The sequence below is a fragment of the Beta vulgaris genome, chromosome 8 (assembly GCF_026745355.1).
Source record: "Beta vulgaris subsp. vulgaris cultivar EL10 chromosome 8, EL10.2, whole genome shotgun sequence".
Taxonomy (NCBI): domain Eukaryota; kingdom Viridiplantae; phylum Streptophyta; class Magnoliopsida; order Caryophyllales; family Amaranthaceae; genus Beta; species Beta vulgaris.
The window spans coordinates 11,242,925-11,266,610 of NC_079209.1; the positions used below are offsets into that span (position 1 = coordinate 11,242,925).

The 23,686-nt window shown below is 37.7% G+C and overlaps 1 protein-coding gene across 1 annotated transcript; it reads right to left on the reverse strand.

Annotated features, from left to right (window-relative positions):
• Positions 1 to 6,393: 6,393 nt before the first annotated feature.
• On the reverse strand, positions 6,394 to 6,930 carry LOC104882887 (uncharacterized). The gene has a single exon (XM_010667302.1). It carries the CDS (start codon positions 6,928 to 6,930, stop codon positions 6,394 to 6,396), a length of 537 nt encoding a protein of 178 aa, XP_010665604.1.
• Positions 6,931 to 23,686: the final 16,756 nt, after the last annotated feature.

The following is a 23,686-nucleotide window of genomic DNA, read 5'->3' on the forward strand; positions in this document are numbered from 1 at the left end:
CTTGGAGAAGAAATTACTTCACAAGTCTCCAAGAAGCGAAGCGCAGTAATTTCGCCACCACTTCCAACGGGGAAATGGATTTTCAAGCGCATTAAAGGTAATGTTGAAGCTTCCAACCAACATCACACTGAAGCTGATAAAATGGATCTACGTTTTTCGTTGATGGTGAAAGTGTCAGATGAGTCTCCTAGGGTAGTGACTGACCCAGACCAGTCACCACCTCATCCACGAATATCCTATCGCTCAATTGTCGGGGTTTGAATTCCAGGGATGCTCCGATAATTCCGTATATACTATGGTTAACATCTACAGTGCGTCCAATGTTTTTGTTCTTGCAGGAAACGAAATCTACAGTTCATCATGTAAAGGGTTTGCTTCGTAGTACTAGACCACGTAGTGTGGTAGGCATTGACGCAGTAGGTGCTAGTGGAGGAGTGGTTGTTTTTTGTTAGGCTCCTTATGATGTGACTGTACTTAGTTCCATGTGTAACTATGTTTTTTGTAAAATATCCGGTAATAATGGAATGATATGGTACGTTTTGTTCTTGTATGGGGAACCGAGTCACCAACTACGCCCAACGCTGTGGGCTCACCTTTTCCACTTACTATCTCCTTATCCAGATTTCCTAATCATTGGTGTTATCAACCAATTAGATCATTACGAGGACAAATTAGGTGGTGATGTTACTATTAGGGGATGGGAGGACTTTACTAATTGGAAACATGATTTAGAATTACAAGATATTCCTTTTGTGGGGCCTCGGTTTACTTGGACAAACAATCGAGAAGGATCAGACTTGATTCTCGAGCGTCTTGATCGTACATATGCGTCACCAGCATGGTTGGACAAATATCCACTTAGCTACGTCAAACACTTTCCGATCCTACATTCTGATCATTCAGCAATTTTTTTACCAGACAGAACCGCCACATACTCCTCGGCGGCGGCCCTACCAGTTCGAAAATTGGTGCCTCACACATTCCGACATTCCCCGTATTATTACGTCTGTTTGGCAAAACCCGATTGCAGGCTCTCCTATGTACTGTTTTACCAAACATCTTTCCTTATTCCGCCAAGAAATTAAACGTTGGTGTTTGGATCATAAGGTAGTTTGGGGTATTGATTGGAAGGGCATTTTTGAGCAGTTAACCACTTCTGCCGTTCCTATTGACAATCTTCGGCAAGGAAATGCTTTCATGAGCCAAAGACAACAGTTACTGAATAAGGCTAGTTTGGCTCATGCTTATTGGTCGCAACGCTCTAAGGATAAGTTTATTCAGGACGGCGAACTCTGTACCAAGTTCTTTTTTAACAAGATGAAGCAGAAACAACGTGCTGCATACATTTATCTCCTCAAAACTGCGGAGGGTGAATGGAGAGACGACGTTCATGCTATTTTTGATGCTATCCTACACCACTTCAAAACTGCCTACACGCCTTCCACTTCTACGGATCCTGATCCGGCGTATGAGGAAAATATTAGGTTATTGCTTCGGGAACTAAATCTTCCACATCTATCTGCTATCCAGCAAGAACAACTCCTTCTTCCTTTTTTAGAGTCATAAGTTCATGATGCAATGTTTGGGAATGGGAATGCCAAGTCTCCAGGGTTAGACGGTTCTACGGCGGAATTTCTTAAAACTCATTGGGACCCTGCTAGGGGTACATGTATTCCAGGCAGTTAGTCGCTTTCTTACCACGGGATTCATTCTGCGGGAATGGAACCAATCGCTTATTGTCTTATTACCTAAAGGTCCTAATCCTGAAGAGGTTACGCAATTTCGGCCGATTAGCTTATGCAATACAATTTACATATGTGCGTCAAAATGTTTAGTAAACCGGTTGCGACCACTGCTACAGGACCTGATCAGTGAATATCAAAGTGCCTTTATTCCGGGACGCCATATGCATGACAACATTTCGATTAGTCATGAGCTCACTCACGTTATCAATAAACACCGGCGCGGCAATGTTCATCTTGCTGCCCTCAAACTTGACATTAATAAGGCCTATGATCGTGTTAACTGGGTGTTTCTCTTATACGTTCTCCTAGCGTATGGGTCACCTGAACATTGGATACGGTTGATTCATCAATGTATCTCTACTGTCACATATCGGATTCTGGTAAATGGACAGGTTTCGGAGGCTTTCACTCCCCAATGCGGTCTACGGCAGGGGGACCCCATTTCCCAGTATTTGTTTTTGTTCTGTATGGATATCTTGTCTCGTATGCTAACACTGGCTACGGATATTCGGCACTTTGACGGGATTAAAGCACACAGGTATGCACCTCCTATATCCCATCTTTTTTTTTGCTGATGATGTTGTTCTTTTCTTCAAGGCTTCTGCTACTTCCTGTACGAAAGTTTCAAGACTTCTGGAACGTTTCTGCATGGTCTCGGGTCAAATGCTAAGTCTAACCAAGTCCTACATTAAATTTTAGCCCTAATATTCCTCACGGTCTACTTAATGAGTATAAAAGCATTCTCAAGTTGGAGGCTAAAAGTTCTATGGGCACATATCTCGGCACACCAGTGGACATTCAGGGGAAAAAGACTCAGCATTTCACATATTTATTGGATAAAATCTCACAACGTATTATCGCATGGAGTCACTCCCCCATATCCCAAGCTGGCAAGCTGATCCGTATCAACTCCGTTCTCATTGCTTCAATTGCTCACATACTCTCTGTGTTTTTGCTTCCTACAACCATTGCTAACAAGGTGGATGCCATGGTTGCTAGATTTTTCTGGACTAAACCTTCAGGTACGGGAATTGCATGGCGACGGATGGACATTTTGACTATGCCCAAAGGTGCTGGGGGACTCGGACTCCGTAGTGTGATGGTTCATAACCGTGCCTTATTGATAAAAAAAAGTCTGGCGTATTCATCGGAATTCGAAACTACTCATCAGCCAGGTCTTCACATCCACTCCGCTACATACTCATTCGCCTTTTTCTACGTTACATCCTTTAAAAGGCCAGAGCTCTTGGGGAGCGCGGGGTTTAAGCCAAGTTGAAAAGATCCTTCTTGATAATTATGCTTGGAAAATTGGGCTGAACTCAACTCTACGGGCGGGTCATAATAGATGGGTTAATGGCCAAAAACCGATATACCGCGATCAGATTACACTACGTACTGCGGCTACTGTAACTGTTGGGTCCCTCATCTTACCGCATCAGCAAGGGTGGAATATTTCCCGACTTCATTGTCTTTTCAATCCAGAGACGACTTGTGCTATTCGAGGGTTAGAATTGCCAAGCCTGGGGGCTTAGTCTGACCTCCCGTATTGGCCTCTCACAGCTTCGGGCAACTATACAACTAAATCTGGGTACTATTTACCATCTCGACAAACTGAAATCTGTAGCATGACACCCCCTCTGAATTCGAAATTTTTTCGCATTTTATGGGGTCTGCGCATCATGCCTAAGTGGAAGATTTTTCTATGGAAACTTTGGCACAACAGTTTAGTAACAGTTGCTAATCTTTCAGCTCGGGGAAGGTCCGTCTCGACTGATTGCCCTTGTTGTGCGCTGGAACCTGAGACCTGCCAACATCTATTCAGGATGTGCCCCCTAGCTATTACAGCCTGGAGGACCAGTCAGTTGGGTATTATTTCCAACTCAGTCATTTACGTATCCTTCAGAGACTGGCTTATTGCATGGATTTTATATCTTTATCGCATGGATGGCTATTCTGGGGACCGTCTTCCTGTTTTTGTAGCCACACTGTGGACGATTTGGCAGTGTCTAAATAATTTGGTTTTCAACAACGTCAGGCCTGATGGTGACATCCTAAACTCCCTTACACAACAAGTCATGCAGCAACATGTCACCTTCCTTGCCAGGCCCATGCTTTCTCATCACATTATAGAAGAAGGGCTTGGCCCACCAGGATTTCTTATGGCACATTTCGGCTCTTCTTTTTGCGGGGTTCCGTAACTACACATTCAGGTTGATGGGTCCCGGGTTTCTACGTCATCCTTGGTAGGTATTGCTTGGGTGGCTGACAATGTAAGCAATCACTGCACACTCAGGTAGGGGAAGGCACTTGTATTCACGCAGACTCTACTCTCCTCACTGAAGCTAAGGCCTGTCTTCAGGCCTTGTTTTGGGCACAAGGGCAAGGTTATCAAAAAATATCAGTGCATACAGATTTCGAGATTATCGTCCGCAGCTTACTTAAACCGCTGACATATCCCATTTCGATCACTTGGACGCTCTGTGATATTCGCTCGATCGGCCAGCAATTTGAATGGTGTCGAATTACAAAGGTCGCCCGTTCACAGGTTCAACTGGCTCATTCTCTAGCTACTCGTGCCAGACAGGGGCAACTACCGTTACTCCGCCTTTAATTGCTTTCTTGTTAATTACTTTCTTATCTTATTTATTGTACGTTTTCTCGATGTCCAAAAAAAAAATTAGATGGTCTAATCTGTTTTTTTTTTTTCTGGTAAGGAAGAGTTATATAGATACCAAAAAAACACCACTACACTTAAGTAAGCATATAGCTTACCCCAACACTTACAAATTCTCTAACCATCCTCAATCATTCTCCTTCACCTTACTACTAAAGATTTGTAGAATTCTATATTTAACTTTAAACCTTATGTCTCTAGCTAACAGTATAGTCTATGGTATTTACAGTGTTCTCCCATGATGCTAAGTTTTTGTTTTTCCATATATTATAAACAGTAGCCAGAAGCGCAGCTATACACACTTTCTTCTAAAATCTGTTACTTGTGTGTCTGTTCATCGGTCTTCTACTTAACTGGGCTAGATTACCTCCAGTGTACTGCACCACCAGCCACAACATCACTTTGTGTATACACCTGGCACTAAACTGACATTCAAAGAAAAGGTGATGTTGGTCCTCCGTTCCCAGTTGGTAGATACAACAACTATCTGTTGTTAATAATACCAAGTTGAAACAACCTCTTCTTAGTCTTCAAACGGTTCTAGACCACCAACCACATAATCAACCTGTGATTAGGTATAGCATATCTGTTCCAAATCATCCTGCACCACTAAACTTGTACCCCATCATCACATATCTTCTTGTATAAACCTTTAATGTTGAACTTCTGGTCATACAACCATTGAGAACTCTACAGTCTCACATTCACATCATTTATGCTTTACATATGATCTTCCTTGCCCAACTCCCTACATTTGGAGCATTGTATTTACTCCAAGTAGCACCCCTTATGTACACAATATTCACCCACTTTACCCACAAATTTTCTATATCCTGAGCAACACTCCAAGCAATCTTGCAAATAGTAGCTAGGTTCCAATTACCAATCTCTCTAAACCCTTAACCACCAAACTTCTTGTCTCTACATACACTAGCCCACAACGCTGAGTCAGGCCTGGTGTCATTGTTGGGTGCCAGTCCATAAGAAGCACCTACATATTGAATTGACTTGTTCCAAAGCATTCTTAGGGAAGATAAAACCTGCCCCCAATACACATGCACACTCATGAGTACACTATTTACCTACTGAGCCCTAGCTTCAAAGGACTAATTTCGAGAACTCCAAGTCCTGATTTTACTAGTCATTCTTGTTAATGAGAGCCTGGCAGTCCCTAGGCTTTAGTTTATAAGTAAACACATAGGTACCTCAAAGGCATATCTCTAGTGGAAAATCCACTCACATTAGTCACTTTATTGATCTCTTCAAGTTTAATGCCAGCATAATACACCTCAGACTTACTTTTGTTAACCTCAAAGCCACTAGCATTAGAAAATATTTGAAAACCCTAGAGAAGGGTATAGATGGATCTGAAGTTACCATTGTAGAAAAGCAATAGATCATCAGTAAAACAAAGGTGGACCAATTTCATTTCTTTGCATCTAGCATGAAATTTGAACCCCTCAAGCTCCCTAACAAAAGATAGAACTCTGTCAAGATAATTCATTAATTCCCAGAGCAAAAAGAAGAGGGGACATGGGGTCTCCTTGCCTTAGCCCTCTGTGGGACCCAAAAAAACCCTACAGGAGAACCATTGATCATGATGGAAAACCTAAAAGTCTTCACACAAGTCATAATCTGATCAATAAAGGAGGCAGGAAAACAACCCCCTCAAGCATCTATTGGATAAAATACCAATTTATAGTGTCATAAGCTTCACTAAGATCAAGCTTCATCAAGCAATAAGCTCTAGTGTTTTTCTTCTATACATATTCATTAGGTCCTGACAAATCAGAATGTTATTCAAAATACTTCTACCTGCCATAAAATCCCCTTCGCTAGGAGAAATTAAGTCAGAGAGAATCTTGTTTAGCTTCTCACTCAAAATTTTTGTAATACACTTATACAAAATTGTACAACATGCTATAGGCCTAAAGTCAGCCACATCACTAGGGCAACTAATCTTGGGCACTAAAGTCAAGTGGTCGCATTCATGACTTTTAAGAGTTTACATGACTTGAAGAAATCCAGACTAGCTTCATCAATATCATCTCCTACTATCTCCCAGCAATGTTTAAAAAACTTACTATTGAAACCATCTGCTCTAGGAGCTTTTTCATCCGGAATACTAAAAATAGTTCTCCTCACATCCTCCTTAGTAAACTCAGTGTTGAGAATCATCTTATGTGCTTTTGTAATCTTTTTACCCTTATTGACCAAGGTGCTCAAAACAGGTTGCTTTTGTTCCTTGTGAGAGAATAACTGTTGATAGTACTCAAGGAACGCCCTATCAACTCTCTCTCTGTCATTCACCCATTCACCTGAGGAAGTGTGAATAGAGTGAATTTTGTTTTTATACTTTTTAGCTCTAATGGCTTGATAAAATATCTTGGAATTCTCATCCCCCTCCTTTAACCAAGAAAGCTTAGCTTTCTGGTGCAAAAGAGAGTTCTTATTCTCCAAAGCCTCACTCTCCCTTGTAATTGTGTCAACATCACCAGGATTACTATGCATAGCATCTTGTGCCTAATTAAGCTCATCCTGAGCCTTAATCACAACTGCCTCCACATCACGAAACACATTCTTATTTAATAGTCTCAGAGCCTCCTTCACATTTTTCATCTTCATATGGACTTTATACATAGCACAACCATTGATCTCAATGTGCCAAGCTTGTCTAACAGTATCCAAAAGTTCAAAGTGATTGCACCACATATTATGAAACCTGAAAGGTTTCTTTTGGCTCACTTTTGGGTAAGCACTTAAAATCATTGGTGTATGATCAAAATTTCCTTCATGGAAGAATGCCACCTCACCCATATGATGCTTATCAATCCAAACTGAGTTTGCAACCACTCTATCAATCCGAGAAAACACCATTTGTTCACCATCGGTTGCTTATTTGTCCAAGTGAAGTATCAAGTGAGGATGAAGCACTCTAACATTAAATTAATCTCGGCTTGTCTTACCACAACACCCATCCTATCCTCAATGCTACTCAATGCATTAACGTCACCCATGATTACCCAAGTATATCTTCCCTGCTAATCATTTTCAGCCCATTCCATAACTCCATCCTACTAGAGATGTAAATGGATCGGGTTCAGGGCGGGTGGAGCGTCACCTGCATCCATCACCCGCATCCACCCACTCCACCCGATCCATCCATCACCCGCATCCATCTCCACCCGAATCCATCCATCCATTTGTAACCGGGTTAAACGGATGGATCTAGTGATAAACGGGTGAAATCAAATAGTTTTCGGAGAAGAAAGAAAAATTACTAACAAGAATCACTAATCCATTTATATAATTCTACTTACTATGTAAAATCGTCTCCAAACTAACCCTAATCCACATTATTAACATTTATATACTTATATTATCATCTTGTAACTTTTGGGCTATAGATTAATAAAGCTCTAAAAATGAAAAAGCCAAAAATTAAAAAAATTATATATTTTTTACTTTAAACGGGTGACGGATCGGGTGGTAAACGGATGATGGGTCGGGTGATGGATGAAAAAATATCACCCGAAACCGACCCGCATCCATCACCCGATTATCCGTCACCCGGCTATCATCCGTTTAAACCGGATTTTTCACCCATTTAATAAACCGGGTGGAGCGGATGGTCGGGTGATCCACTGGATATTGCCATCTCTACATCCTACTACTAGGGTCATTGAACCCATACACAAAAGTATAATGACAATCATCACCATTAACAGGCCTCACACAATAGTGAATAAATTGGCTATTAATAATACCAATATTGATTGTAAAAGAAGCTAGACACCACCCAACAACTATTCTACCATACTATGGCAGCTAAGGTTATATGTGAAGCACCACTGAGGGCAGAGACTAGTATACAAATCACTAATCTTGTGGGCCTTGACCCTTGTTTCCAAGAGGCTAACACAGTTTGACATCATGCTTAGCAATAAATTGCCTAACTTTAGACTATTTTATCCTACTGTTTATACCTATGATATTCCATACTAGCACCCTATCCATGAGGAGATGGGGGCACCACTCCGCGCCCTACAATTCTCTTCGTATCATCATCTGCACCAGCTATACCAACATTGATTTCTACACCACCATCATCAACCATTCTAGCTCTGTCCCCCGTATCAGATTCTCTTGTAGAACCCTCAACCTTCTGTTTCTCTAGATCATCAGAGCATTCTTATCAATGAACCCAAATAAATGGTTCATCCTTCTCTCTCCTCTTTTTTCTCTCCTCCACATCATTCTCACAAACCATTTTCAATTTCACTCTTAACCATGAATCGAAAAATAATGGTTCATCACTATTTCTCATTCGTTTTTCCTATCCCACCATATTTTCTCTCTCTTTAAATAATTCTATAAAGTTGTATTAATTAATGTAAAACGAATAAAAAAAAATGTAGCAAAATTGGTGTCTATTTATAGAGAATAAAAAAAATATGAATTTTGATATTTTTTTTATTTTTTTTTCGAATTGGATTTTTTGAAATATTAACGTTATAAAAATTGTAATTTAAAAAAAAAACAATAAGAACCTGCCACATGGCGTGAGGTAAGTGGGCTGCAGGAATTCTGACGCGCGTTAGAATTTCCTGCAGGCGTTCAATTTTTTTTCCTTTCCAACACCCTTTCTTCCAATCAACTAGTGACGTGTGGCCTGTTTGAGTTTTTTTTGCTTTTTTTTTTCTCTACCCACATACAACATGGTGTGATGAATTTTAACAGATGAACTATTCGGAAAACCGAATAGGTTCGCCTCTATTCATGCACGAATCCTTTACCAGTTCATGATTAAGCAAAAAAAAAAAAAAAGGTTCATCCTCATGAACCATTTTTTTTTTCATTGTTAAGAGTGCTCTCAACCATTTCACCAGTAGTCTCAAGTGCCATGAATGAGTTGTGGACTGGAACAATAGGTTCCTCCACAACAGTTGAAGTTTTCTGAGCGCCCACCAATATGAATCCATCCTTGTCTTGCTGAGGCTTCTTCTTAACCCATTGCATCTTCCCATCAACTTTCCTACAATCATCACCTTCATGCCCATACCCTGCACATTTAGAGCATAGGATAGGCCTCCACTCATACTTAATCTTTTGTTCAACATCATTATATTACCATGCTCGTTGCAAAATGATATCACCTTGGGAAGCTTTTGTTTTATGCCTACTTCCACCATTACTCTAGCAAAATTAAGTTTCTCTTTGTTTTTAGTAGCTTGGTCCATCTGCACAACATCACCTACTAGCCCAACAAGCTTGAACAAGCTCTTCTCCCCCTAATATTTGAAGGGTAAATTAGTAAGCTTTATCCAAATAGGCACCCTATGTACTTCATTCATTCATATCAAACACCATGTCAGGATCCCATAATTTAGTGATGAAAGGCTTTTGATCAAAAAAATGGAATCCCTCCTCCTTAACCTTCAAGCATGATTCATATGAAACAAATCTCACAATGAAAGTCCTTTTCCTAATCAAGGCCACCTTATCAATACCCAACTTCCCCCATATATGTTTAAAATTTCCTTCCATTACAGAGAGTGGTGGATTCACCCCCAATACAAAACATACTAATGTAGAAGACCAATATTCGAATTCAGCCTGAATATCATCTGATTCAATAGTCATAATAGGAGTTTTAGGGTTTGTCAAATTACCAATTACAGTGAGTTCGTCCTCCACCGCTGCTGCCCATGACATTCTTTGCGGTGCACCAGCTGCCTTAGAGCCACTCTGCATAACTTCCAGCCACTTTGATAACAATGCCTTCTCCATCGAGTGTTAAATCGCATCCTCCAAGGTAACCGGTTGTAGACCCATCGAAGGTTCCTCCAGATTAATTTCCCCCACATCATTCGATTTTCAATTCTAAGATAACAGTAACTTCATCAACAGTCTTGGTCTTCCTCAACAGAGAAGATGAGGGTCATGTCGCTTTTCCTTTCCCCTTTTGAGCACTCTTCTTCTCTCCACGACCTCTGGCCATGGCGTCATCGACAGTTAAGGCAATCCCCTTAAAAGTTCGCTGAGAGAGAGAGAAACAAAAAAACGTGCTTCCTCCCCATGTCTGATCTGTTTTCTATGTAATGATGGAATTGTTTTCTGGCAATGCTCTTGTTTTCCTTTGTTACAGGTGAAATATATAATATCGAGTGATTGCATATGGATTATGGACTGTGGACCCCCACAAGTGGTGGATCCAGGAATGTAGGAATGGTTGGTCACACTATTGTAAATCCACGATACAACCAATGACCAATGCATCACAAAAAATTTCACAGAAGTTCAATTTCTAAAGCAATAAGTATTCATATTACAACCAAATGATACTTGATTAGAAACTAATAATATTCCTCGTATGTTTCCTTTTTATTCTGAAATTTAAATGAGATTTTACAAGTCGATTTTTAAAACTATGATAATTGACATATGATACTCAATCCTACCAACTTATATTGTTTGTATTATATTTTAGGTGTTTCAAAACGTTCTTATTTCTCATATTTCTATTTTTAAATAGTACTTTATTCCTATAATACCCCCCATTAAACAACTTTTATTCTTGTTTTATGCTCATTTTACTTGAAAAGTTGTAGCCATATCTAATATCTGTACCTTTTTAATATAAATACTTATCTTTCCAATATAAATATTTGAAGCAAATGATAAATTTCTTAATTCTCGTGCAAATAAGAAACAGGCACTATAAATTGGGATAGAGGGAGTAAGTATAATTATTCAATTAATTGTCATATCAAATAACTCGTTAGTTGCTCTCTAAACCAGAATTTTTCATTTTAGAAATTTAACTACAAAGGCTAAGAGCATGAGAAATGGTAAGTTAACTCTTTTTTAAAAAAAATAGAACCCACTAAAAGGGAACCTACTTCATTAGATAAGAATGAGCACCAACAATTACATCACTAGGGAAGCACTATCTCAAATACTTTCTTCCTCCTCTGTAATGGTAGGATGAGCTAAAGTATGGGCTACATTGTTGTAACTACGATTAACAAAAGACCAAGCAACAAACTCAAAAGAATTAACAATAGAAAAAATATCCTCCAAAATTAAAAATAAAGTGCTCGCTCCCTTCTCTTTCTTTTGCAATGATGTGATGACATTTACATTGTCATTCTACACCACAAGCTTGGAAAAGCCCATAGAACGCACCACTAGCATACCCCACCTAATTGCCAAGGCTTCGGCTAACATAACATCCAACTCAAACTCCATCTTCTTCGACCCACACACCAACACCTCACCCTTTTCATCTCGGCACACCATCCCCAACCCTGTACCCCATACTCCTTTCATATAACACCCCGCACTTCCGAGCTGCTAGCTAATCATATTTAACATTAATAAAACTCAATTAATACTTCATAACCTCAAATTTACATTATCTTGCAGCGGAACAAACCTATGAAGCGATCCTGGACCTGTGGGTTATGTGCCCACAACAATATCATCCTCAAAACCAATACCTTATTTTATAATACTTTACTCGAATTCCAAAATAATATAATATTTTATTCATCAAATGAGAACTTGATATTCAACAACTTATATATTCAAAATATACTTCGAATCACTAATTTAATCTCCATCTCTTAACTGAAACCTCTTTCTCTTGAATTATTCTGAAACCCGGACATACACCTGCAAATTACAGAAGAAAATACAAAAAAAAAAAAAAAACAAAACTAAAATGAGCGGAAAACTCAGTAACTTTACTTCAGCCCGTTAAAACGGTTTTGGTTCGTAAACATTTTCATATCAGAAACAACTTGGTAATTGTTCGGAAATAATTCATCTTTTAAATATATCGCTGGCATAGCTCAAATACTTAACACAAATCGCTGGCATAGCTCAAATACTTAACACAAATCGCTGGCAAGTACAGGCTTATAACATAATATTCGACCTTATCTGGTCTTAACTTATATACGCATCATTTTCCCCCTCCTGTACATTGCCCACTATTCATCTCAGTTCATAAACTAAGTCAGCTAAAACAATTTCGAAGTCCCTTTTACATATTTCTTACAAATCATATTTCGTAAATATAAACATTCTGAACAATTACAATAACAGAACAAAAGTATTATTTTTTCATAACGATCAAATATCAATTCACAATTTACTTATAAATATGCATCTATAACCATGGCCATGACTATAAACAATGTATGATATTGAAAACACGATATAACATGGGCATGTAAATTCATTTTGCTGAACATAAAGGTTACCTTAACCATAATTCAAATTTTTAATCCAATCTACCGAGATAGCTTCCAATGAACCCACTTTATTTATCACCCCAACTTCTAGCTTCACGTCCATAATTATTTACCTCAATAGCAATTTCATCAAACATATATTATCATCAGAATATGGGATAAGAAACTCATCTTAGCTAATCAAAATCTCTTTTTTTTTTATTTACCAAATTAACTCACAACTTTCCATTAGAAACTAACAATCTCATTAACTTTCCATGATTTACGATTGGAAAATAGAGAACGCATATATAAATCTGATTTAGTAAACTAGTTTGAGAGAAATGTCTACTTGTATTGTAAAGCTTCTAATTCATAACTATAACGAAAGTTATTAAAATCAAGCACACAATAGTTTAACAAATAATTTGCAAAATGACATAATTCAAGATTATGATAAAGAAGAGAATTTAAAACAAATTTCAGTTTATTAAAGGAAAAAAGGAAAGTTTTCATCTTTTAGTTTCAATGTTCTTATAACGTATCAGTTAGTGTTCTAAGTCATAATCCAAAATCTTTTACCAATCCAATTGCTAAACTAGAGACAAAACTTACTAGACAAAGATTGAAACTTGAATACAATTCCACCCTTAGTTACATGAATTGAGTTTTGATAATAAGAAGAGATGGGGTAATGGTTGACTCACCAAAATGGTTATAACAAACCAACGCAGCACTAATATCAATAGGAAAACGCATGCAGCAGCAAAACAGAACCAATTAGGAAGAAGGGCGGTTGTGGCCCAACGATGACGACCACCGGCAAGACGCCGCCAACAACAACGTTGACGAGGCAATACTAATGGCAGCAAGGTTGCAGCACACACAACAGACCTGAGGAGAGAGAAAAACGTTGTAACAGTGGCAGCAACAACTACAACTTCCAGAGATCATAACTCCTTGCTCTGATCTCCGATTGAAAAAAAATTTGAGCCTAAATTCAATAACTCGAAGAGATCTACAACTTTGATGAAGGAACAAAGACTAAAAAATGAGAGTATGCTGCTTGAATGTGACGGACAGAACAGAGGATTGAGAGATATCACCGTGAATGGAAAAGGAGGAAATTGGTATAAGTTCCTTCTATCTTTAATGAGGAATTGTGAAGATTTGACAACAAAGAAATAACATGGCATTCCCAACATAAGCCACAGAAGGAGCAACATTTTTTTTTTCAAATTTTTTCTTTATCCTTTCTCTTTAAAAACTCAATTTGTCTAACAAATTACATCAAGTTATACTAAAATATCATAATTAATTTAAAACAAATAACTAGATTTTAATTAAACCTGCTTCGGATATTTGGGTTGTTACATTTCACCTCCGCATCCACATTCAACTTTATCCAGTCTGGTTCAAGAAACTTCCAACCGGCCCCTTGGCGGCTCACCACCTCCTTTTTTCTTCTCAGTCTTTCTCGGAATATCAGCCAACTCCTTAGTCTCACCCACACCCTTCTCGCATACCCTCACACTTCACTCGCCTCCTCAAACTCCCCCACCATTACCCACTTATTACGGGTTCCCCAGACAGCCCACATCATTGTGATAAAAAGCTCTCACTTTTCCTATCTAATCTTGTCACTCACCCATTCCCACCATTCCCCCAACACGGTAAAGCTCCTATCCAACATTCGCTCAATCCTACTAGCAAGCCAGATAACTCGAGCCAACTTGCATTCTTTTAAGCATTAACAATCGTTTCCTCCACATCTCCGCAAACCGCACACATCGAGTTCCAGCTCGGAACTCGCACACTAAGACCCACTTCTGTAGGCAAGGGTGTGCATGATGAAGCTTCCCTCTCCAGCATTCTTGTGTATTCTGTGAAGACTATGTATAGAAGCCTGATACGGGATAGTTCAAAGGTGCAGTGGGATAAATGAGTTTGGAATAGATTTAACATTCCAAAACATAGACTTATTGCTTAGCTTGTGATGTGTAAGAGACTTCAAACCACAATTTGGATGTATAAAGTGGGGATTTGGCCTAATCCTACTTGTTTAGTCTGCGGAGAGTATGATGAAACATTGGAGCACATGTTCTTTGACTGTTATATGAGTAGGAATATTCTGGGGAAGATCAAGCAGTGGCTGAATCTGTACACAGTGAGGGACAATCTATCGGAGATTATAAAGTGGGTTGATCGAAATGTGTCCAAAGTGAAGAAACAGATCTAGATTATTGTTGTCTATACAGCTTTGTATGCAATCTGGAGGAATAGAAATGAGGCTTTATGGAACAAGAAGAAAGAAATAGTGGATATAGTTGTGAATAGAATAAAAAAAAGATGTAGTAATAGATGTTATAGCATTTTACCAAATAAGTGTTCTAGGAAGGGTAGGAATTGGTTGAGATAGATTGACATGCATATGTAATTAGATGTGTGTTTGTTGCGGTGCGTTTGTTTGTGGGCAGCTTGCTTGGTGATGTAGGCTTTTATGCCTTATTGTTTTAGGTTGTAATTTTGAGTGTCTTAGATTAATATATCTTTTTCTTACTGAGTAAAAAAAGAAGAAGCAGCAAAAGCAGCAGCACAAAAAGCTAAAGCTCATTAAAAAGCATTGCAAGAAGCAGCTGCAGGATTGCAAGAAGCAACTGCAGCATTGCAAGCTAATGAAAGTCAAGAAAACAATGCACAAGGATCAGCACAAAGACCAACAGTTTTGGATCCAGATAGAGTAGTCACAACAGGAAAAGACAATAAGTGAATAAAAGGACCCTATGATTCATACAAGAGGGCGTCAAAAAAAGGAAAAAAGAGACACAGGGAGTTTGGAAGCATAACGGCAAAAGAACATTTTTTCTAAAATTGTTTACGAAGAGAACTATGCAATGTTTTTAATGATTTGAGTTTCTAATAAGACTTGTACCCTATATGCAAACATAGTGCACTATATGGTTATGAAGTATATTATAGCCAAAATTGTCAACAACTACCTAATATATATCACTTTTCATAAAAAACTACCTAATATAAACTTTTTCTTATACAACTACCTAAGTTAACAATACCGTCAACATGACACTACCAAAGACGTTAATTTTTGAAGTTTCCGTCACATGGGGCCCACCTTTTCTAATTTCCCACCAATTTTACTGCATTTCCCTCCTAAAAACTATCTAAGGCATTATAAAACCCTCGAAAATCTTACACTGTCCATACTTAGGCGAAAATATTCACTCAAGTTTTTTAATTCTTCAGGTAAGTTCTCCTTCCTTCACCTTTTGATATTAGGGTTTAAAGAATAGTGTTTTTGGTAAAAATTTAATGTCATTTGTGATATAATTGGGGGAATTCTACTGATTTTATTTGAAATTAGGGTTTTCTATAAATTGGGGAATTTGTTAATTATGATAAATTTATGTTTTTTGGCTAATTATTTTTGAATTTGTTGGATTCAAAGAATGGGTAGCACATCAACAGGTCTGTCCGATCGAGTTCTTCCCAAAATTTGCAAATGTAAGATTGGTGTGGCAACTCTGACATCATGGACCAGTGATAATCTTGGGAGGAAATTATAACATGCAAGTTTTATGATCGCATTAGAAAGATCAGGCATGGCTGTGATGTGTGGGAGTGGGTTGATGAACATCAAGAGGAATGGCAAAGGGTGTTGATTAATCAACTGTTGTTGGAGAAGAAGCTACTAGGTAGTGATGTTAAAGTACTGGAAGCTGAGGTTCATAAACTGGAATAACAAAGGACGAAGCTTGCTAAGAAGAATAAGAGATTGGTGAAGAAATTGAAGGCAGGTAGGGAGAAGAGAGGAAGTGAGGGTGGAAGGATTTACAGTTTCTATGGATTTGTTTGTTTTGTTTTCTGTAATTTGGTATGTATTATGATGCAAAAGTTTGATGCATAAGATGTAGCAAATTAGGTAGGATTAATCAAGTACTAGGCATTTCATCAATTGTTGTGAACCTAGAATGGTTATTTTGTTGTTGTTGTTGTAAGCATGTAATGGTTTCTATGTCTTCACTGAAAAGTACTAAGTAGTTGATGTGAAAAGCTATAATTTTGAATTTGCATTTTTGTGTACATTACTCTCAAAGAAAACCAACAACACAATAGGATCATGAGCCTGTTAATGCTAAAAATTGCTCTAACTGTAGAGGCTAACATACATTACATTAAGTTATGTTCTTAATCAACAGTAGCCAAAACATATTTGGCAACAAAATGGTGTACCTACTAACTGTTTCAGTAATCTTTGCCAAAACATTAGGAACTACTTAACCTTCTTTTACAAAAATCAAATATACTTGCCAAGCAGGCTTTTTAGCAGGCCCTTTACAATTTTTTCAAGTTTAGGCTTCTTGACAGGCCCTTTTTGGCAGCAACTTGTGAGCATTTTTCCTCTTGTTGCTTTTCTTTACTTGGCTGCTTATTCCACCTCTGCTGTCCAGCTTGTAATTGATTTGATCCTTAGCTGCTTTGTGTCCAAGGTGGGATGGAGTTGGTGTTTGGTTGAACTGGGCTACTTGGGTCACCTTGATGTTCCATTCCCATGGGGTTACTAATGCATTCAGCTTCATAAACCTAACACAATACATAAACATATCAAACACATTCATGTTCAGATAAAGTGTCTATATAAACAAAATCTATGGTGAGTACATTACCTTCCTTGTTACTCTGGCCTCCTTTCTACCCCTTTGGGCAACTGTCATCCATGTTAAATGGTATACCTCCCTTAGATTTTTTTCCTTTGGAGGAGCTGGAGGGTTGTTAAACTTGGTCCTATAGTGGCCCAACTTACCACAATTACAACATTGGTTCTGTCTCTCTTAGGCCTCTTAACATAAGTGATTTGCTTGTCTTGTTTTTCATCTGCTTCTTTTTTTATTTTCTTAAGAGAAGGTCTGACTGGCATCTTCCTGATTGGTGGAGGTAATGGATGAGGGAATTTAGTGGCTTCCCATTGATTCATTCCAGGCATAGGTTTTATATCAACAACATCAATTAATCCCTTACAACAATAAGTTAGAAATAGTTCAGCAACATATATAAAGTAAGCTAAAAAAAGGAAGTTTAATTGCTACCTTTTGTCTGTCAGACATAACAGTCAAGCCCTCTCCATTGTGGAATCCTATATCATTGATCAAAAGCTCCAAGAACCATCTCCAACTTTGCTTATCTTCAACCTCAACAACAGCCCATGCCACTGGAAATATGTTGTTGTTACCATCCTTAGCCACTGCTGCCAATATCATGCCATGGTATGCTCCCTTGAGATGACATCCATCAATACCAATAAGAGGTCTGCAACCCTCTTTAAATCCTAGCTTACAAGCCTCTATGCACACATACGAGAAATGTTGGAGGAGGATTTAGTGCTCCAGTCACTAATACAAGGGCTGATAATCCAGGGTTGTATTTTAGGATTGCACAAGCATAATCATACACCCTCTTGTACTGATAAGATGCATCACCATATATGCTTAGTTTAGCCCTAGCCCTTGCAAACCAAGCTCTATGGTACCCAAATGTGACCCCTGTGTCAGTGAACACCTTATGTATGAATTTTTTTAGCCTCTCACCTTAGTCATCTCTGAAGTAATGTATATACTTCTCTGCTAACCACTCAGATGACACCTTACTATTTACATCAACATGACCACACATATGCTCAAGGTCAAGACTTTTTATTTGCATTGTGATATCTCTTGGCAAACTCACTACATACACCTTAAACTTACACTTATCTTCATCATCACACACACTTCACAATCTTCCCATGCTGCTTGTCCCATGGGCAGCTACACTTATACTTGTAATGAGCTATCAGTCTCTTAGAATAATTGTGAAGCAAATAGCAGTCATAAGTGTTCTCAATAGCATGAAACCTAAGTGCTTTTCTCAGTACATAAACATCCCTGAACTTCAGCCCCTTTGTCAAGTTGATTCTCTTCTTGAAGTCAACTTCTGTGTTGAATGTAGGGTATGGATCCACTTCATCATTAGACCCTTGTAAAGTCCTCAGCTCATCAGAATCATACTCATGCTCCTCAATTAAGTCTATATCGCACTCTTCCTCGACAACCTTACCCCCAACAACACCCCTATCAATAGGCTCACCCTTCTCCTTGGACTTTTCTGTTTCCAAACCTGCTTGACTTCTTGTCTTAACACCACCTACTGTTGCTGCAACTTCCTTAGTGATATTACCACCTAGTGCTGCTGTGAACACCTCCCCAACATCCTCATCCTCTTCTTCAGGTTCAAACTGGACATCTAAATATGAGAACTCACTATCACTTGCAATTGTCTTGACTCTACGTGTGCTTCTTTTTAGAGGGCAGAATGAACTTGAAGCTGTAAGTTTTGGGGGAGTTAATGCTAAGGCAACAGTTGATGATGAGGGATTAGATGAATGTTTAGGTTTTGGAGAAGATATTGAGATGATGGCAGAAGAACCAGTTACAGAGGAAGGGAATCTTGGGGGTGATTTTGATTTAGTGACCTTAGAATAAAATTGGGCTTTGGTTATATCCGAAGCCCCCTCATCACTTTTAGTAGGGCTACTTGATTTAAGCCTAGTTGATCTTCTTATAGGGCTTAAAACTACCTCAGTCTTTGGCTCCTTCAACTTTGTTTTGGCTGAATATGAGACTTGGATGGGTGTTTTTGGTTGATTGGTTGGTATGATTAGGCTATGTGTTGGAGGTACTAAGCCTGGTACTTGAACCTGCCTTCTAGTTGGAGCCCAACTCACATATTTGCTCCTTGTTTTTGGCTTTGTTAACATAATGGGCTCCTCCAAAACCCAAACAGTAACCCTATTCCATCTATCTGCATTATTAACCAGCAAATTAATTTCCCTCTCCCCTTCAATCTTCACTCTCCCATCACTCAATGTCTTTCCCTTCAGCATAAACCATACACTGAAATTGGCCAAATGTTACCCTCCATAGTGCATTTGCTTCACTACAACTTCTCTTAAACTGTCAATGGTTATGGTTGAAGTCCAATATTGAAGTTTCATTCCCTGAATAGGAATCCTCTTAACCCCATTAATTTCCACAGCCGCATACTAAGTTTCCCCATTAATTTCTACAAATTTGCCCCCAAACCAGATATTCATATCAACATACAGTGGTGGTACCCTGAAAATTAAAAGATTCACTAAATTTCAGCATCCCCAAATTCAGTAAAAGATAAAAATTTAAAAAACACATTTACACAGTTAACATTGCAATTAAACCCTAGAATTATTTTAATATAAACAGGGCCCATTAAACATCGCATTAGCAACCAAAAACTGAACTAATTCAATATATTTATGGGTTAATCATTCAACTAGGGTTTCTCAAATTTCAATGCAAATTAACAATTACCACAAGTTTTTACATATATAGTAAGAGTGATAAAACAGTGAGATACCTTTCTACACCTCCAGTTGATGTTTTATTTGCAATTTGCCCCTTCTTTCTTCCCATTTATTTTGCTCTTTGGACCACAAAGGTGCTTCTAAAAAAGAAAGATTCTGACAGAAGCATAAACGACAATGGGAAGCCTTTTTCAGGAAGATGGTGATTGATGATGAAAGAATTACAGTAAGGTGGGTGAGAATTGAAGATGATGAGTGAGAAATGGAAGAATTACAGTTAGAGGATAAATGTGAAAAGCCAAACAAAGGTAAGCAAGGCTAAGTTTAATGGGCCCCATGTAAGGAAAGTAGAAATGCAGTAAAATTAGTGGGAAATTAGAAAAGGTGGGCCCCATGTGACAGAAACTTCAAAAATCAACGTCTTTGGTAGTGTCATGTTGACGGAATTGTTAACTTAGGTAGTTGTATGAGAAAAAGTTTATATTAGGTAGTTGTTTATGAAAAGTGATATATATTAGGTAGTTGTTGACAATTTTGGCTACATTATATAAACATTTCTAATGAAAAAATACACTATATCATATAGAACAACATTATATCAGTCAAAACTACGCTAGATCAAAAGGGAACATTATTCTAAATTTTAATAAGGCACTACAAGGCACAAATACTATACTACACACTATATCACATACAACCCAACTATATCAAATTCCAACACACTATCACACCATCACAAAACCACACTATATCATGAGCAAAGCAACTAAATCAAAACAAAATCAATTACATCAAAATATGACTTCAACATAAAGCATACTATACCAACATAAACCACACTACATCAATTAAAAACAAACTATATCATATAAACTATTGTATCAACAAAAACCTAATGTACCAACAAAACCTACTATATAAACTCAAACCTGCTGTCAGACCAAACCTATTGTTTTAACCCAGCAATAACCTACATATATCATAGTATTATTGAAGTTAGATTAGTAAGATTGTTTTTAAGATCAACTACATCAACTAGTTCTACTTTCCATATTTGATTGTTAACTTCTTCTTTGTTATCTTCTTCTTCACGTCCAACTTCTCCCTGTTGTTCTTTGTGCTGTTTTTCTTGCTCCGTTTTCTTTCTGAGCTCCACTACAATCCTCTTGCTCTCTTCTGCATTCTTCCTTTCATTTTCTACAGTAAAAGCAACAGCCTCTGATCTCTTTGATCTGAAATTTATCACATTATCTATCCACAAGCACACTTCTATTCTTATTCAGATCAGATAAAATCATGCAACCACACAAGGTGACTATTGTTGCTTTCCTAATCTTCTCCTGAAAATAAATTAAATTAGTAAGAAACTCTTAAAAAAATTAAATACATAACTGAGTTAGAAATAATTATATTAAACTTACTTCATTCAGATTTGGGCATTCAAACTCTTTTGAGCTGTTTAAAAGTAGCATACGGACAAGTATACACAACACCACAATCCAAATCATATGCACCTTTTTTCCACCTTCCCTTCACTTCTGTCATTGGCCATAGATAGACCTGTTCAATGGGCCGGGTTCGGACTGAGCCGGGCTTAAATATAAAGGGTCGGTTGGGCTGGGCTTAGCAAATTTGCTTCTTGGGCCGAGCCCGGCCAAACCCGTGAGGCCCAGCCCATTAGCATATTTCTCCCTTTAAAAAATTCAATGTAAGTACAAAGTTTCCACGATCTATTTCTTCCATCATTTTGTCCCACAAATTTTCTTCCCTTTTTTTTCAAATTTCTCTCTTTAAATTAAATAAAAAAAATTGAAACAAAAATCAGAGAATATAGTTGTCATTGTCTTTACTCTTTAAGCAGGAAATTTCAGAAGAGATAAGAGCAACAATTGAAGGACATTGATTCCCTCAGACTGTAGAAATTAGGATTTTAAAGTTTCATACAGTTTTGAAAATCTTAGCAGAAATTTAAATAGTTTTTGAAAATTGAAAAGAGAACCAAAAAAACGTTGCTAATTTGCGACATTAGTGTTGTAAATGTTTTTAAAAGAGAAACATACAAATCGTGCAATTTAAATGGTCGAGTGACTTCGCCGCGCCGCCGCACTGTTGTACCGCGCACCACCACATCGTCGTCTGTCTCATCACTCGTGAAGCTGTGAGTTTAGGGTTGGTAGAGGAGAGAGAAATTGGGTTTTTTTATTAAAAATTTAGGGTTTACATAGGATAGAGAAAATGAAAGAGAAATTAAAATGAGGTAACATGTACTGATGTATGTACATAAATACATACCCGTTATGAACCCTTTAAAACCCATGCCCAACCCATTATGAACCCTTTAAAACCCATACCCAGCCAATTTATTTAAAAACCCTCTTAAAGCCCGTCCAGATTCTATAAGAGATAGGCCTAGCCCTTTTAAAGATGGGTCAGGCTCGGGCTGCCAACGGGCACCCGGCCCATTGAACAGGTCTAGCCATAGACCCATATCATCACCTTCGAATTGTGGAATTTTATAATGTTTTGAAAAAAACTTGAAACTCCATCAGCAATTATTGAACTGAGGTCTCTATCATTTTCTTGTATTTCTCATCATCATCCCAAATCTTGTTATCAATATAAAAAAAAACAGTCTTTTTCTTTGTGTCCAGCACAAACAGAACAAAATGATTAGCTTCTTTTAGCAAAGTTGGGAAAAAAATCTACAAAATGAATAGAAGTATAAACACACTAAATGAGAATAAAAATAATTATAACATATTTATTAATATATATTGTAGCACACATAACACACTATATCAAAACAAAGCAACTATATGATATCTAAACACACTATATCATATACAAATCCACTATATATTTGTCTATACTATATGTAGCACAGAAGACACAATATCATAAACAAAGCCACTATATGATATATAAACACACTATATCATATACAAATTCACTATATATTTGTCAATTTATACTAAGATACTTTCATCATAATTTCAAAAACATAACTTGTCTCACCAATTCAACACCAGAATCTAATGTTGGAATATTATTCAACTCTTCAATATGAAACTTCCAACATGTGATTAAATCATCGATGCGTTTAGCATTAGTTCCATCTTCCAGCACATTAAATAATGCAGCCTGTAACATAAGAACTCATGTTATCATAAAATAAATAATGCATGCAAAGATAAAGAATTCAACAACATAAAAACATATTACAAAAAGTTCTTACACTCGGAGAAGAAGTAAAGTAAAACTTTTTTGGAGGAGAAGAGAGACTGAGTTCATTGATATCCATCATTCTTGCCCAATTATCTAATGATTCAAACATTTCAATCTCATTAGCAACCGTCCAAATCTCACTCCGAGTGATAGAGAAGAACACTTCATCCAACTTAAAGAGCTCTTCACTACAACAAACAACACAAATTGTAATAAAATTTTCAATAAAAACAATACATTAAACAAATTTCATTCGAGAATTTACCTGCCATTTAAAGGATTTTGATTTTCAGAACCATAATTATCAACAACCTTCCTTAAAAATATAGGTAGATCTTCCATCACATTTTCAAAATGTTTCATCATCTTTGAAAGATGACTGAAAGCACCCTCAACTGCATAATCATCC